At 35.0% G+C, this 18,904-nt stretch overlaps 1 protein-coding gene across 1 annotated transcript; it reads left to right on the plus strand.

Annotated features, from left to right (window-relative positions):
- Positions 1–8,610: 8,610 nt before the first annotated feature.
- LOC128553390 (uncharacterized) lies at positions 8,611–16,483 on the plus strand (the record flags this gene model as incomplete). The annotated part of the gene is made up of 5 exons (XM_053534532.1): positions 8,611–9,058; positions 10,187–10,385; positions 13,233–13,307; positions 14,452–14,526; positions 16,409–16,483. Coding segments are annotated over exons 2-5 (415 nt in total), but the record flags the coding sequence as incomplete, so codon positions are not given.
- Between the last annotated feature and the right edge of the window lie 2,421 nt (positions 16,484–18,904).

Below are 18,904 nucleotides of genomic sequence, written 5' to 3' on the forward strand. Positions count from 1 at the left end.
ATTTCGGATATTACCCTGTCAAACATCCCAGAATTGAATTAGCACTTCTGACAATTTCCAAATCATAGAAGCTGTGAACAAAGATTTGTGAGAATTTGTAACTCGGGGTATGAGCTTTCAGCAATGTTAACTGAAATACTTAAAGTAATTGTTTGTAACTGAAATGCACCCGCTTACTGATATTAAAAGTGTCTGTTAAATGTATCAGAGGCGGACTACAGACAGAAATATGTGAAAAGAAAAATGGGTCGTCATAAAAAAACGGTGATATTTGAGAGAAGAGAGAAAACAATGGTGTACTTTAGAATTAGACGTACTTTACTATTTATGTATTCTGTTTAATGGTTGTTATGTAATTGAGTCCGAAACACTATATTGTCAACAAAAAAAACTGAAACAATTGAACAGATGTAACAGTATGTGCAATTCTAACTAACTTTCGTTTTAAATGAAAGCAAATAACAGAGAATTCGTCGTGAAAACCGTAACCTTAACTCACACATCCATTAACAAGGCTCGTGCGAACAGGTATCCCTTAGCGTGATATATACCGCTACTTCATATATGTTATTTATTTCAATTAAAGTGAACAGATTTTCTAATCACATTCTACCGGATGTTGACAAACTACTGGAAAGTGAGCGCACTATATATTTGATCTGGGCGCAGTTGCCGTAAATGCTGTGTAGATATAAATGTTGTCTGTACATTTCTGCTTACGTGGTGAGTTACTGAAGACAAAGCGTCTATACATCTAAGGAATCTTGGCCAGATCCAGAAAATATCTGTGGTTTGCTGCCCAGCATGTTATCTCATTATCACTGACAAGCTAACTGACCACAGTGAATTATGGCCCAACACTGAAGGCTGATATAGCACTGAACTTCTGGGTAAATTGTATTCTAACATTAAATTTCTATGTTTCTTCTTGATCAAAATTTTTACAAATATGTTTTATATAGACCACTGATTCTGCAGTTGAATATAAAACTATTGATAAAGAAATATATGCGTTTCTGACTGACTAATTTTTTTTTTTTAATATTATTTTTACTTATATCTACTTCTGTGTTCTAAAACACATCAAAATCCGCTTTTCTTTTCTATTGTAGAAGCGTAGTAGAAGCGTAAAAATGTTGAGGTCAGGTTATTAAATTCAATGTCGACCAGGAGACTCAAAAACACCTAATTCATTCTTTTTTTATATGCTGACATAAGAGTTTCCTTTTGATGTTATATATGACTTATAAGACACGTACGTACACGCCTATTCAGATGTATTTAAAATGAATGTAGAACGTTTTGGCCAACTAGGATCTTTTGGCCTAGGATCTTTTGGCCAGGCAAATCTTTGGGGTAGGATGTTTTGGCCAAAATTAAATTTTATGTCCCTAACATGCAAAGTATGATCTGGATATTAATATGTTATAGTATACGGTAATTGATCATTAGGGTTGTTAGAAATAATTTTAAGAAAAAATAATTTAACAAATTTTTGTGAAGATTTATTTCCAATTGCTTTTATCACTGCAATTAATCAATTTATTACCACACTTGCATGTATTCATCAGACAGAAATTTATTTTGTTTGTTGTTTCACTTGATGATTTCAATTGCTATAACATGAGTTTGTTTTATTATCAGTTTAATTTGTTCAATTATACTATAACATTCTTTAGAACAATTGCCAGACCATTTTTTGCATGTTTTGGAGCCACAATTTATTTTTGGCCAAAACATCCTATCCAGAAAATTTGCCTAGCCAAAACATCCTAAGCCAAAACGTCTAGGCCAAAACGGCCGTGGCCAAAATTGTTGCAGAGAGTCTGTAATAAAAATATTTACGGTCTCTGATTGTTAGCAAAGTTTTTTTTCTATAATTAGGTTAACATTGAAAATTTGGAATTAAAATAAAACAATACTTAAAATGATAATATAGATTTTAAGTAATCATTTATTATTTTCCCAGCAATACTTGTACATAGAAAAAAAGTCTTCAAAAGTAATGAAACATGAAATAAAATGTGTGTCTCATTTGTTGCTATACTGATGTATAAATTATGCCCATAGGTCTGCTTTATCATTGTTTAGCTTCTGGAGTGTGCCTATCATTGTTATCAGCCCCACTTTATTACTTGGATTGCTGACCACCAGCTAGCTGGTCATGTGATATTAGATCAAAGGGTCTGTAGAGTAAATATAACTGTATTCATGCTGAGGTGTTACTGCTCAGCTTTGAACAGTTTCTGATCAAGATTCCTCTGAATGTAGTAATTCGTCTATAACCTCAGAAATGTATGGTCATTTTCTTTCAGAAAAGAGGTAAATACCTATTTTTTTATTGCAAGGAACTCGGAAACACATGTTAGGTTACTATGCCTCCTAACAACCAACAGGTCTGGTAACAATTTTATACAATCATTAGAATGACTGCAAAATTACGTGTGATGTCAATAATGGAATTAATACAACTATAACGTTTCTTTTTGTACAGTATCATGCACGTTGTTCTATTACAGACAGAATTAGAGATCAAGATGGCAATAGCAAGCGAACAGGAATATATCGTCTAATGTGGTATTTTTCAACTAATTGTTAGGTCAATAAAGTTCAGTCTGCAAACAAAAGGCCATCAGACATATTTCGTTTAAGAACAAATGGGAAATAAAAAATCGTGATGATCCGAAAGCTGATACATTTTTTATACATTTACGCTTCTGTGGTTCGATTGTATAAATATAATTATTATGCAAGAGTATTTTCACGTGTTTATCGCTGAAAGAAACTTACTGTAGTCTTAAAACTTAAGAAATTTCAAATACACAGAACGTCTGTCTACTTTTATTGTACACTGTTGAATGGCTTGGGAGCCCGGCTTTTATAATTAGGAAACAAGTCCCGGATACTGAGAGATTTTCATTCGTGTTTGTGCTTAATTTTGTAAAATAACTGACATATGTGCTTCAGAATTTATTTTTGTTAATTAAGACCTTTGTGATCACCTCTAGAATTAACAGGCATTTAAACCTAAGCGAATTCCCTTTTAAAAATCAAGGGAATTTCTATATTTGTTTTCATGCTTCCTACATATGCCATAAGTTTGTGTGGTCGTTTAAATGTAATAAAACACGTCTTTATATTAATCTGAAAATAAGAATATTTTAGAAGAAAATGCAACTCAAAGACAATTTCTGTCGTTTTGCTGGATGAAACATATTGCTTCATTTGAATCTGCCTCCAAAAATAATGACTTCAAAGTTTTTAATCTAGCTGCAGCCAAATATTTTCCTCTTTTTCTGTAGCCTCATAGACACATAAGCTGTTTTAAAAAAAAAAAACACCTAACTTTTAACAATAAAAGCATTAATATAAATACATTTTAAAAAGCGAGTACCCCACATTAAAAAGATCGTCTAGTCTTAAAATTCAAAATCATGAATTACCATTAATTTCAGAACTAGAGAGCTTAATTAAATTTTTTAGAAGACAACATTAATTCATAATTCTGAATAGATGAGTTGTGTGCTTTGTCTCTGAATTTGTACTTTTTTCTTATCAATACTAGTTTTACTAGATGGTTGGTAAATAAATATGTAAATAGCAGTCTACTGTATGTTTTTTTTTAAATAACACAACTGGTAGCATCTAGGCATCATAGGAAGTAAGCAAAGTTGAAAACAGTTTACCAGAGTGTAGTAGGTTATTTTACTTACTTTATCTTTGAAGTAAATGTGTACATTTTCTTAAGGTGATTTTAGTCAACTATGACCAAACGAATAATCGCGAGTGTACACTTCTAGAGTAACCCTATTGCACATGCTGAAGATCGCATGCAATTTTTGCATATTTTGCAGGGAAAGTATAGAATTGTTTCCAAATTGCGCGCTTAAGGTGAGAAATAAGCGATTGAAATAAGTTAGTGCATTTTCCAGTTCATGACCATGGTTCTCATTGTATACCTAGGGGTAGGTATATCATGCATCGTGTTTTTTTCTTTCTGGACTGGTATCAGTGACCGGGAGGAAAAGTTGACTACGCCTAAAATTATATTGTAAAAAACGCCCTCATGATATTGACTATCAATAAAAAGCTTTGGCATGACAGAAATACGAAACTAAGATAACGTATACATTGTACATATATACGTTAAACACATCAAACAACAAAATATATAAGAAACTAATTACACCATGCATTTACATTGAACAGAAATTAATGAGCTTCTCCGATCCAGTGTTTGTTTGTTTGTTTTCGGTTTAACGACATTTTTCAACAGTATTTCAGTCATGTAACGGCGGGGCGATCCAGTGAATAGCATACTTGTAGAAAGTGTAGAAGCAATGGGTTATACATGGAGTTTACACATTCACTGAAACTTTTCCTACTTGATATTGTCAACAGTTGTAATTATGTTAGGATCTCATTTTTTAAATAAACTGGTTTATTGTAAGTTTCATTTAGAGATAACACAATCTCTGCCCTAGATTCTCGTCAGTGTAGATCTAACACTGAATCAGAACTACAACATCTGTAGCAGAATAGGACAATTATATATTGTATTGCAAAAAAAGCACGCTATAGTAGAATGTATAACTATCATTCCTTCGAGTATCTATGCATTAGATAAATCATAATAGACACAAAATTAAACACAAACGCTCAAGAATAATCATCGATAGAACCACGATGTCTTTTCATATTATGCCGATTGATGTAAAAGCAGGATTTCAGTATTTAAAGATAAATTTAAAAGTGATTTCAATAGACGTTGATTTGTATTTGATTAAGTAAGGCATATTACAAGTAAGCAATTCAATTGTCCATACTTCGAATACCATTTTACCTCAAACAACAATAAATTCACCCGATCTGCTGTTAACTTTCTATGGTTTCGGAACTTGTCTATCAGAAACAATTTAGTGTTCTGAATTATTCCGACGGCCCCGGACAGAAAAAAATTAAGAATGAATTTAAAGAATTAATGGTCAAATGGTCAAGGAAATGGAATTAGCACAGGATCTAGTAGAAATAGAAACATAGTTGCGTAGTTTACTCTTTTAAAGGAACGAGAATTTTTGCGAAGGAAATGGAACACTTTACAGCCGAAATATTACTTTATAACAGTTTTATGAAGAAGTAAAAGATTTTTTTTGTATAATGCTCAAAGATATTATTGTAGTGCCTAATTCATCTGGTGTTGAATGTTTAGTTTAATGCTCAAAGGTATGACTGTTTAGCCTACTTCATCTAGCAGTGAATGTTTAGTTTAATGCTAAAAGGTATTTCACTGTATGGTCTACTTCGTCTAGCGGTGAATGTTTATAGTGTAATGCTAACAGGTATTACTTTATGATCTACGTCATCTAGCGGTGAATGTTTAGTTTAATGCTCAAAAGTATTACTGTATCGGCTACGTCATCTAGCGGGAATTCTTTTTGTTTAATGCTCAAAGGTATTGCTGTATTGCCTATTTCATCTGGCTAGGATTTTTTGTTTAATGCTCAAAGGTATTACTGTACTGCCCACTTCATCTAGCTGAGATATTTTAGTTTAATGCTAAAAGGTATTACTGTATTGCCACTTTATCTAGCGGGGCAATGTTTATTTAATGTCAAATGTATTACTGTATAAACCTATTTCATCTAGCGGGGAATGTTATGTATAATGCTCAAACGTATTACTGTGTTGCCTAATGAATCTTTCGTACAATTGTTCTATATGCTTGTTCTTTATTTCGGTTTAAATCGGAAGCACTTATTAGCTGAAAATATCTTTTTGAACTGCTGTATGTATTACATTAAACGAAAAATCTTTCTTTGAATGAAATATATTTCTTGTTTCATTCTTCTGATAGTTTTAAGTGTTTACTTTTTTCACCTAAAATAAAATAATCGTTAATTGGCAAACATACATATTGTAGATCTATTTACCTAAACAAACCGAAAACTCAAAAAATAAATGTGTGTGAGAAAAATCCTATTTTCTTCATCGTCAGCGCTTACGTTATAAAGATATTATTTTATTTTGCCTTAAACGCTTTCAAAAAGAACTCAGCATTAGTTCTCCAACTTTAGAAAAATAAAAGAAATTCTTTTTTAGCCATTTAAAAAACTCTCATTAATGCGATTTTGAAGTCCCAATGTTAAGATAGAAATTAGGTTTTGATTTAAATATCCATTAATATATATACATGTTTAGTGATACTGACATTAGTACGAAAACGGATTGCATTGCTCTTGAAACATGAAAACATAACATAATGATCAAAAGCAAGAACAGAAAATAATTTCCTGCTTTTCCATTTGTTTTACCATATATAGTATTGTTTTACATGCGATTTTTAATCATATATTGTTTTTGGTAAAAATACTTTAATGCTATTCGTTGAGCGAATCCTGTGCTATTTGTCCACTCAAGTGGTTTGTGTTTGCAGACGGTTCGTTAGCAACGAACACGTGACCGAAGAAGTATTAGCGGACATAGTCTAGACAGAAACGTCATTCAAATAGTATTTATTCATAGGCAACATACTACCATCAGTCTGTTCTCGGTCAAACGTTTTCGCTATCTTTGTATTTCTATTGTATTTCCAAGTGATTGTTGAAAATTGCCTTATTACTCCTCATAAAATAAACAAAAGTGTTTGTAAACATGGTCGGTTCCAAACTGAAGAGGACCCATGCTAAAAAATAATGACAAAATACAATACATATAGCAAATTCGCAACCCTGACAAACCTATAAAACGTGCAAGTCAACAATATTGACCCATTTCAACGAGGATTATGAGAAGAAATATTTAGGCAAAACATTGTTCCTCTACTGAAAGTTTATTATCGCAGTTCCGAACACTGAAAACGGGCCACTTCCGGGGTCAAAGCTCTTGCACAGCAGTTGTGTAATTTACCAACAGTAAAATTGCAAGCATTGAAGTTGCCCCTGCAAAACGTGCGTTTTCATGCAGTATTAAAAATTAGCTTTGATGAAGCCATTTCAAGACATATACCCTCAATGGTTTGAGGTACATTTGCAAGTGTAGCATCCGGCTCAAAACCACGTTTAAGCAATTGTCGGCACTGTTTTGTTTTGCATTTTCTTAAGAATTTAAACCATTGTTAAAAGTTGCATATATCGTCATTACTGAAAATGAGTGTTAAGGTAAAATATTACGACACTTCTACACATTTGCATGCCTGAAGTGAGACGGTTATAATATCGTTCTTTTTTTATCTCTGTCTCGATCATCTTACGCTTGATTAATATTGTTATTTACAGTCAAACTTGTGCTAGCGACCGCCCGTGAATAGCGACCACCTGTCGACAACGACCGGTCTCTAGTCCCCCCGTAGAAAATGCTCATAAAAAGGCCGTGAATAGCGACCACCTGGCGACCACTGATTGAAACTTTGCAAGTTTGCACCGGCCAAATTGATACATAGAACTTAAAGAAAGCAAGAAGCTGTAAAAATTCTTTTTATCAGCATGATAATGGCTAACTGAAAAGTGGCCCTTCCCCCCGAATAAAGACCACCTGTGAACAAAGACCACTTTTGCTTGTTCCGAAGATTGGTCTTTATTCACAAGTTTGACTGTATAGTTTATTCATACTTTTTCACGCATTTATCAAGTGTCCAGGTATAAATTGAATTAAACAAACTTCAATATTCAAATACTTCAAGATATCGCCTTTCATATCGCTTAATTTATAAACTTACGCACATTTGGCAAATTTATTAAGTTAGTCTGAGAAAAAAAAAAGTCGAGGCCTAGCATACTACCATCCTACTATACATTTGTGGCATGGTCTCACGTACCTAATAAAAGCGCGTTTTTAAAAATAATAGCATAAATATATCTTTTAGCTGTTATTCTCAAAAACAAAGTCGTGACGTTTTAAAAAGAAAACCCAAAAAGTAGTCCGCCAAGCGTTATCAAGTCTCTGGCCTGATAAAGAAAAATTGATCATACCCCTTGATCTTTGCCTTTATTTTGCATGAAGGTAGGGTAAAATCACTGTTAGCTGTCAATGACTCAAGCAATTGATATAACCTGACTCAAAAGAGAGATATATCGGGCATTGTTGTAGGATATAAATCAATATTTTGTGAATGACTTGAAGGTTGTGACAAGTGGAATTGATTAATGGTTTTACAATCATGCGAAATAAGAAGAAAATAAAGTGTCAAGACCTTTTTCAACACACTGCAAAATTATTTTCTTTTGATATACCTGTTGCAGTGGTGTAGCTCGTGCAATTATTAAGCAGCTGCCTGAGGTTCTTACCACGCAGACAGATGAATATTTTGTTAAAGTAAACTAATATATATAATATTCGATTGTTGGCATACAACATTTTTCGGAAATGAATGAAGCGCTGCACGCGGGGTAAAAATTCACAATTCAAATGTTTAATATTAAATGTTACAGAACACGATATTTATTACTACCAAATGTCGTGCAGCACGACATTGAGTTTTGTCGAATGCCGTGCAGTGCGACAGTTTTTTTTTGGTTTTTTTTTTAGTTTTTTTTTTATTTTGTCGAATGTCGTACAGCAAGGCATTAATTTTCTATTATCCTATTATTCTATTTTTCTAATATCTTTCAGAACAGTCCATCGAAACGACCGCCTTATAGTTGACGCAGTAGGACAACAAGTCGGAATACGATTCCAGGATTCGTGCGCTTGCGTACCGTCTTCTTCAACAACTAAAATTACTAACTTTAGGATAAGAGTCCCGTGTATCGGTGCTTTATATCTGTCACACAAACAAACAAAGGAAGCTTCCGGAAGAGGGGCGTCTTCTGAACTTTGCATTACTAGTAAGGAGTCGCTCATATGAGCTGGTGGCGGCAATAAATATCCGTAGAGACTCTTGTACGCACCCACACTAATTTACACACCGCCCTAAGTATACCCGGCTTGATCCGCAAATGCATCTGCTGTAAAATTTCTTGAAAGTCACGTGATATTAACGTTGCTAATCTACGTCAATAACAGTTGTGAGTGTGGGCACTGATAAGAGATACGGCAGGAAGGAATTTTTATCAATTGTTTGGTATGTTCATTTTATATTTTTTTCGTAGCAAATTAAACAAAACAAATAAAAGATCAGTTAAATGCAGAGAAAGTTGTATGATAATTTAGCAATAATACGTTAATTATAATTAGAACGAATCGTGATAGCCATATCTATTTTTAGATGCTTATTGACTGAATTTTATCATTTCTTACTTTATTACTCATCACGACTTCAGTTAAAAGTACGTAAAGTTATTGAATTCATCTCATGGGTAGTACACTTGTATACGTTAAGCGAGCATGTGCAAAAGGTGCATACACTTATTTCTTATATCTCCAAGCAGACTGTAATTGGAAAGCTCAAAACCTCTTTCAAAAGCTTGATTTCTGCTTTCAGTGTACCTTCGATAAATGAAATATGGCGAGTTACGATCATAACCTTTCGCGCGGCACAAAATGTGCGAGAGAAAAATTGGTGTTTATTTGTTATTGATTTTTTAGCTTAAAGACATAAAAGCAGTAGAATGTAAAATGCGGTTTTAATTTGATCAGGTTCTCATAGGTATCTTGAAATTAAGTTAGGTTCTATGAGGTTCAATGAGGCGATAAATAAAAGTAATGCGAGTAGACAGTAAAAGCAGGTAACAAAAGAAATTAATGAGTGGAGGTAACAAAAGATGGTAATATGATCACGCAACAAAATAATTTTCTGTCAATAGTATTCTATAATGTGTTTGTATTACTCTGTGTCACAAAAGAATAAGAAAATTCGATGTTGATCTGTTATATAGTAACTAAATGACAAAATAGTGAAAAGACAATCATGATAAATATGTTTATTGGTGTAAAGTACATAATTGCACAAAAACGCAATGTATTATCTTAAAACATATTTATTGAGTCACTATCTGTTTTGCAATCAATTCTAAGCTTGAATTATACAAACAAAATTGAAACCGTGTTATATCAGAAATCGTCGATATAATTTCCTTTAAAGGAGAGTATCGGTATTGATTTTAAGGTTTTTTACGGAAATGCAAAGTTGCAGCTGTTTTCTATTGTTTGAAAGGAGTTACGCACGTGGTATTATATCTTATCTGTAAATTAATTCATTTTGTGACCTATCATATTATCAAACTTTCTTTCATTTCTGTTCGAATTACAGAAAGTCAAAATGGGTGTCGACGTACAAACATACCGTGCAAAAATTGGTACATTTAGACATTCCTGTGGAGTGGATGTTGTTACCATTGTTTGCGTTACAAACTTTAGCCGCTGTTTAAGGACTGTGGGTTGTGTTCTTTTCATTGGAATTCTGTTGATGATGGCTGGGGTTGAGACAAATCCAGGACCTAGGGACTCGGGTACGTCATTATACGTATTTAACCTAGTAACCCAGTAAACGTTTCATTTTTTTTTTCATTTTATTGATAAATGAATGTACATGAACAAAATATCAAAGTCAATCAGTGGAGTACAATCTACAAAAAGCAAAGTCGAGCCGAATACGTCTGTACTATTTAGTAGAATTGCTATGCTATTTTACTTCTTCTTCTCTCAATCATTTTTTGGGAAGTTACCAGTTACTTTCAGTTCAGCACGTTAGTTTTAAGAACTCCAGAGAAACAAGGTAGAGTTATTGATTGAGCTTTACTTTACTGAATTTATTATTTCACGTCCTTATACAACATTGGTCCTCTTAAATTGTTGATGAAAAGTATTCCTTTGCCTTTTGCATCTTCTCTTATCTTTGTTCCAATGGATTTGCTTGACAGTATTTGAGGAATATAAAAAAGGCTGCAAACGACTACTACTCACTCATGAACATCCCGGTATATAAATTTAAATTACTTATTCTTTGGAATTGTTTGATGGGTGCTCACAAAGCTTGGTCAGGCGCATCCTGGTACGAACCTTACTTAGATCTGATAAAATAGTTAATATTGACTGCACTAGTGCGTCGTAATAGCTAAAATAGGATTTCTCATGATTCACTTACATAATATTTGTTTAAATATTTCCGCTTGCTTACAATTATGGGGCCCCTTTAGGTATTATTGAAAACTTAACTATTTTCTTGTTTGAAACTTACGGCCAGATTTAAGTGTAGTTTTGCAGTTGGTTTTCCTTGGTTAAATCTTTACCAAAATATAACAGGTAAGGGAACATTTCTCGGAAGCACAGAACCCCGCAAACACAGCCTTAGATCCATGCATTTACAAAGTAGGCATACAACAAAAAGAGGCTGTAACGGGAAAATATTACAAACGGGTTACTTCAAAAATCCAACAATTACATTTTAATTTTATAAAAAAGTATAGATAGAGGGGGAAGAAGTGGTAAGGGGTAGAAAGGGGGTGAGGAGGGGGTTTCAGGAGAGAGTAGAACAGAGATGAATATACAAAGAGAATGCTACGTTCCTTAATCACAGTTACACTACAACGTAAACCACAGTAGCGTAGACATTTATGAACCAAAGACAAACACACACATCCATACACAACTAACCAACATAGATAAATAGGTGAGTAAGATATAACAACACTGTAGGGCACCGCCTTAGGATTCCGGCAGCCAAAATTAAGGCGGGCACAATAACTTACTCATAGTAAAAGGGGAGGGAATGCCAAAATAAGAGAGCGCAATTGCAAGTGAAAAGGATAGGTTGGGTTTAGGAGGAGGGAGGAGAAAGAAAAAAGAAACGCTAACCTTAAAGGACAAACAAGACAACATACGCAACACAAAATACAAGAATAGACAGAACAAAAAAAAATTAAAATAGGGGCATCGCCTTGGAACGGTCAGCAACCTATATAAAGGAAACTGGGGTGGGGGGGGGGGGGGGTATAAACGCGTTTAGGGCATGCTATCCTCGCACTTACCCTATTTTCAACAAGTTACACAACACAATGTAAATAATATCCCCACTGAGAAAGGATCTTACATTAGCTAAAAGGAAAAACCAGATTATATTAAGCAAAACATAGAATTACGATAAATCACTAATGTACACAACAACTAGTTTGAAGTCAGAGAACCAAGAGCCTAACGTTTAACTGCACGATTAAGAAAGCTTTGCATCAAAATATTTTAAAAGTTCTCACAAACAAAACAAGATATCCCTCCAAAAGATGATTTTTGCCATGACCGTTTCATGTTATATACTATTGTATCTATATTGCCTTGTATGTTAATGGTCATACTTTTCCTTTTTTCCCATCCCCGTCCCAGCTTTAACACCCCATCCCCTTTTTACAATGAGTGAGGTTAAATACCCAACATATACTGACTAGAGCTCAGAAACGGTGGGTAAGCCGCCGGTCGTCCCTGGACGATACCTTGCTGTATTTCCATTTTTGTTCGTTTTCTTCTACCTGTCATGTTGTCTTGCTGTGTTTGTATCATGGCTAACCGTTTGGATCAAGACTTTAAAAACCAAGCGGAATAATAATGAACGATCATAGTACGGTATCGCTGGAGCTATTTAAGGCGTTCGATCCAAATGGTACGTTATATGTACAAGCGTGCGCAATTAATTTTTTGTTTGTTGGTCTTGTGCGTGTCCATGCTTATCCTGTCGCGAGTTGTGATCTATGGAGGTTGTATTTTGGTGTGTGTGGCTTTCCGTTTTGAGTAATGGTCATTCTTCTCTCCTTTCTCCAACACCCTACTATATTCTCTACCAAGTCGCCATATTCATATTTTAAATTTAACGAAAATGTTGGATTTTGAAGCAATTCATCTGCTGTATTTTCCAATAGTTTCGACTTGTGGCGAGCCTACTTTTCAATGTATGGTCCTAGTTACGTTTGCTTCCTCTGTGCTTCTGGAAAATCTACCCTTACCTTTAAGTGTTCTTTGTAAATGAAATACATGACTTTGCAGGGAGGTACATGCTCTGTCAAAATGTTGTGATCAGAAGTTCTATTTTATCTTTTAATACACGTGTATTCCCATCAGTAGGAGAATTCGAACACGTAACGATAAATACGTATTAGTTTTTCACAGCTTCTGCTATAAATGCATGCGTTTCTGATGAAACATTTTAAAGATAATTTCTTCTAACTTCTAGTCCTCATTATCCATCTATCATCGAATTTAAGTACTGGGGTGTTATAAATAAATGTCTCGCAAACAACATAATGACAGTTTCACGTTATTTTTGAAAGATCAGGAAAAAATACTTCACGTTTTTACTGTTTTTAACGCAGACCAAGCTAAAGATTCAGATGAAATAATACCAGAAAATGAAGTTTTTCCAAAGGTCCAGACAATCGCAGAAACAGGTAAACATTGCTAGGTATACTTTGTATGTCTCTTTTCAAAACAGAGAGGTACACTACTTTGCTCGTGTATATCGATCGTCCATTGGACTGCATATTTGTTGATAAATCAAGTGGATTCCGGTTACTAACCAGAGAACGCGTGAGCCTAGAGTTGCCCAACTTCATATTATAGATGGCCTTTAGGTGTAACATTACCACTTATACATTTTAGGGCCAGAAAGGACGCTATATTATTTTGCTTATGCGTATCGGTCGGTCTACTGACTGCATATTGGATAGTAGAGCAAGTGGTTTCCAATCAGTAACTTGAGAACGTGTGAGCCTTCAGTTGTCAAACTTTATATGATGATGTCGTTAATCGGAACATAACCACTGGTGCTAAGGTTTCAGTAGATGAAAAGTCCAGGTTCCTGTAGATTTTAGACAGTTTTGTTTAATGAACAAAGAACACTCGAACATTACTTTATAGGGAGATTGTTTGTAGTTTGTAAATTGGTTTTCTTGATAAACAGGTCAAAGAGCAAGACTCCTACGTAATTAGGCCAATAAGAGAGATATATGTTTCGCTTTTGCCAAACTTCACATCATGGTGGCCTTTAGTCGAAACATAACCACTGATGCAAATAGGTCAGTAGATCAAAAGTCCGGAAGTTTTAGACTGCAACAGGTTTTGGTTTATAGACAAGAAAACTTGAGCATAACTGTATAGAGAGGCTGTGGTCAGTAGTTTTATGTTTCGTTTTTGGCTGTTCCCGCTTGATCTGCAGGAAGACAGTAATTTCCAGCGGTGTAATGAAACAAACTGTTCTCACAGTAGCCCTTGATGTAAGAATAATTTTAAAATGACTTGTTTTGCATTGTAGTAAACACAAACTCGTTATACACGTTGATAGTTTGGTCTACAACTGATAAATAAAGTTACATTGTCACAGGCATTTCTTGTTTTATTTATTTCCAGATATTTCAACTTGCAGACGATATCATATATGCATGCTACTTCTGTTTAGTTTAACGTTGTTTTTTTTCAAATAGCATAGACGAGGTCAAATACACTGTAATTGAATTGTTCTGTATTTTTACAATATTTTCAAATCAATATCAAATCAAAAATAATTACTGCATTGTTTCTCACTTTTTTACACAGACCGAGCCAAATATCTAGATAAAATGATACCGGAAAATGAAGATATTCCACAGATCCAGACAATCACAGAGAAAGGTAAAATTAAAAGGACGCTATATCATTTTACTTATGCATATCGGTCGGTCTATGGATTGCATAAAGTTTGGTAGAGCAAAGGGTTTCTGATCAGTAACAAGAGAAAGTCTGAGAATTCAGTTGTCATACTTCATACGATGATGGCAGTTAATTGGAACATATACGCTGGTGCTAAGGTGTCAGTAGATCAAAAGTCAACGGCCCGAAAGTTTAGACGGAAAACGAGTTTTGATTGATGGACAAAGAACACTTGGACATAACTATATAGGGAGATTTTGCACACTAGGTTTGTCCTTATGACTGGTCTCCACTTTTACGCACCCCCCCCCCCCCTCCACCCCACCCTCCTTCAGAAATAGTTGTGTTTTACATTACAAATTTCTTGCGTCGTTAGAATTGCCAAGGTCAAGTGAAGATATACCACCATTTAACATTTATTTATTTTGTCAAATTGTGTTTATTATGCTTTAAGATGTACTTTGTGCATCAAAACATTTTAAAAGGTCTCACAAACAAAACCAGATATCCCTCGAAAGATATTTTTTTTGCCATGACCGTTTTATGTTATATATTATAGTATCTATATTGCCTTGTATGTTCGTGGTCCTTTTCTTTCTTTCCCATCCCCGTCCTAGGTTTTCCGCCCCATCCCCTTTTTACAATGAGGAAGGTCAAGTACCCAATATAATTATACTGACTGAAGCTCCCAAACGGTGGGTAAGCCGACGGTCGTCCCTGGGCGGTACCTTGCTGTATTTCTTTTTTTTGGTTCGTTTTCTTCTACCTGTCAGGATGTCTGTCTTGCTGTGTGTGTATGGCTAACCGTTTGGATCAAGACTTTAAAATCGCCCGAGCGGTACCATAATGCACGATCATATTGCGGTATCGCTGGATCTATTTAAGGCGTTCAATTCAAGTGGTACGTCATATGTACAAGCGTGCGCATTTCATTTTTTGTTTGTTGGTCTTGTGCGTGTCCATGTTTGTCCTGTTGTGAGCTGTGGTCTATGGAGGTTCTGTTTTGGTGTGTGTGGCTTTCTCTTTTGAATAATCATCCTTCTTCTCTCCTTCTCCAACACCCCACCACTTTCTCTACCCAGTCGCCATATTCATATTTTAAATTTAACTAAAATGTTGGATGTTTGGAGTAATTCGTCTGCTGTATTTTTTCCAATACATTTTCGGATAGTGGCAAGCCTGCATTTCTATGTAGGGTCCTGGCTACGTTTTCTTGCTCTATGCTTCCGGAAAATCTACCCTTTCTTTTAAATATTCGTTGTCAATAAAATACATGCCTTTACAGGGAGGTACATGCTCTGTAAAAATGTTGTGATCTGAATAAAATCTGGAAAATAGATCCCTCGGAAGCACCGAGAACAAGGCAAACAGTGAAAAGGACAGACTCGGTTTGATTGAGTCTGTTCATGAGCAGTAATGGAAAACGCAACACTGCCCACGCCCCCTAGCACCGGCTTAAGCGGTATTCAATCTTCAAATTTAAATGAGTTAAAATCAATGATCCCGAAGGACCAGAAAATATAACAACACTGAGATGAAGTCGGGGCGACTTTTTACGGCCGCCACACAGTTTATTTTATCTGTTAATTCACGTGTATTTCCATCAGTAGGAGAAGTCGGATACATAATGATAAATACGTTTTAGTTTTCCAGTTTTTGTTACAAATGCATGCGTTTCTGATGAAATATTTTAAAGATAATTTCTTCTTACTTCCAGTCCTCATTATCCATTTATCATCGACTTTAGATACTAGTTTGTGGGAAATAAATACCACACAGACAACCTAATGACTGTTTCACGTTATCTTTGAAAGATCCGGAAAAATAATTATTGCATTTTCTTTTTTTACTTTTTTTAACGCAGACCAAGCAAAAGATTCAGATGAAATTATACCGGAGAGTGAAGTTTTTCCAAAGGTCATGACAATCACTGAAAAAGGTATACATTACTAGATATACTTTGTATGTGTCTTTTCAAAAGAGAGAGGTACATTATTTTGCTCATGTATATCAATTTTCCATTGGACTGCATAACTGGTGATAGATCAAGTGGGTTCCGGTCAGTAACAAGAGAACGTGTGAGCCTAGAGTTGTCAATCTTCATACGATAATGGCCTTTAGTCGGAACATAACCACTTGTGCTAAGGTGTCAGCAGAGCAAAAGTCAAGAGCCCGGTAATTATTAAACGGAAAATGGTTTTGATTAATAGACAAATAACACTTAGGCATAACTTTATTCGTAGATTGTTTGTAGTCAGTAGATTCTAAGATAAGTTTTCATGATAAGCTGGTTAAACATCAAGTCTTCTGAGCAATTAATCTAAACTGAGAGATTTATGTCTCGATTCTCCCTGTTGTCAAACTTCATATGACAATGATCTTTACACGAAACATAACCACTGGTGCAAAAGTGTCTCAAAAGTGATGAAATTCAAGGGCATGGAAGTTTTAGACGGAAAACGGGATTTGATTTATAGAAAAGAAAACTTGGGCATAACTTTATAGGGAGGTTGTGGTCAGTAGTTTTATGTTTCGATTTTGCTGTTCCCGCTTGATCTGCAGGAAGGCAGCAATTTCCAGCGGTGTAATGAAACAAACTGTTCTCAAAGCGGTCCATGATCTAACAATAATTCTAAAATGACTTGTTTTGTAAACAGAAACTCGTTATACATGTTGATAGATTGGTCTACAACTGATGCAGCTCTTTTAAATGCATTTTACATTCTCACCGGCTTTTCTTGTTTACTTTATTTCCAGATTTCTAACTTGGAGACGATATCATATATGCATGCTACTTCTGTTTGGTTTAAGGTCTTTTTCTATGGATTGCATAAAGTTTGGTAGAGCAAAGGGTTTCTGATAAGTAACTAGAGAAAGTGTGAGAATTCAGTTGTCATACTTCATACGATGATGGCAGTTAGTTGGAACATATACACTGATGCTAAGGTGTCAGTAAATCAAAAGTCAATGGCCCGGAAGTTTCAGACGGAAATCGGGTTTTAATTTATAGACAAAGAACACTTGGGCATAACTGTATAGGGAGATGGTGGTCAGTAGATCTGTTCTTCTGCACGGTCTCAGCTTTTATGCTCCGTCTCCTTTAGAAATAGTTCTGTGTAACATTTTAAATTTCTTGAGTCGTTAGAAATGCAAAGGATAAGTGAAGATATATCGCCATTAAACATTTATTTATTTGATATAATTTTATTTATTATGCTTTTGATGTACTTTTTGCAGCAAAACATTTTAAAAGTTCTCACAAACAAAACAATATATACTTCCAAAATTTGATTTTTTTGCAATGATCGTTTCATGTTCTGTACTATTTATCTATTTTGCCTTGTTTTTTCGTGCTTTTTTTTATCCCATCCCCGTCCCAGCTTTTACGTCCCATCCCCTTTTTACAATGAGTGAGGTTAAGTACCAAACTTATACTGACTTGAGCTCCCAAACTTTGGGTAACCCGACGGTCGTCCCTGGGCGATACCTTACTGTATTTCTTTTTGTTTTTCGTTTTCTTCTACCTGTCACGTTGTCTTGCTGTTTGTGTATGACTAACCGTTTGGATCAAGCTTTTAAAATCGCCCGAGCGGTACCATAATGCACGATCGTATAACGGTATCGCTGGAGCTATTTAAGGCGGTCGATCTAAATGGTACGTCATATGTACACGCGTGCGCATTTGATTTTTTTGTTTGTTGGTCTTGTGCGTGTCCATGCTTATCGTGTTGCGAGTTGTGGTCTTTGGGGATTGTATTTTAGTGTGTGTGGTTTTCCCTTTTGATAAATCAACCCCGCCCCCCCCCCCCACCACCCCTCTCTCTCTTTCTCCAACAACTTACCAATTTCGCTACCCAGTCGCCATATACACATTTAAATAAAGCAGTTTCTCCTTGTGGCGAGCCTACTTTTCTACGTAGTGTCCTGGCTACGTTTGCTTTCTCTGTGCTTCCGGAAAATTTACTCTTACCTTTAAATGTTCGTTGTAAATAAAATACATGCCTTTGAAGGGAAGTACATGCTCAGACAAAAGGTTGTGATCAGAAGTTCTACGTTATCTGTTATTCTACAATAAAAGTTCTACGTTATTCCCTACAGTAGGAGAATTCGAACACATAATGATAAATACGTTTAAGGTTGTCACGATTTCTGCTACAAATGCATGCGTTTCTAATAAAACTTTTTAAAGAGAATATCTTCTAAATTCTAGTCCTCATTATCCATCTATCATTGACTTTAAATACTGGGTTGTGGGATATAAATATCTCACAGGCCACCAAATGACCGTCTCATGTCATCTTAAAAATCGGGAAGAAATAATTATTGCATTGTTTTACTTTTTAACGCAGACCAAGCCGAA

This window comes from Mercenaria mercenaria, unplaced genomic scaffold, assembly GCF_021730395.1.
Source record: "Mercenaria mercenaria strain notata unplaced genomic scaffold, MADL_Memer_1 contig_3777, whole genome shotgun sequence".
Classification (NCBI taxonomy): Eukaryota; Metazoa; Mollusca; class Bivalvia; order Venerida; family Veneridae; genus Mercenaria; species Mercenaria mercenaria.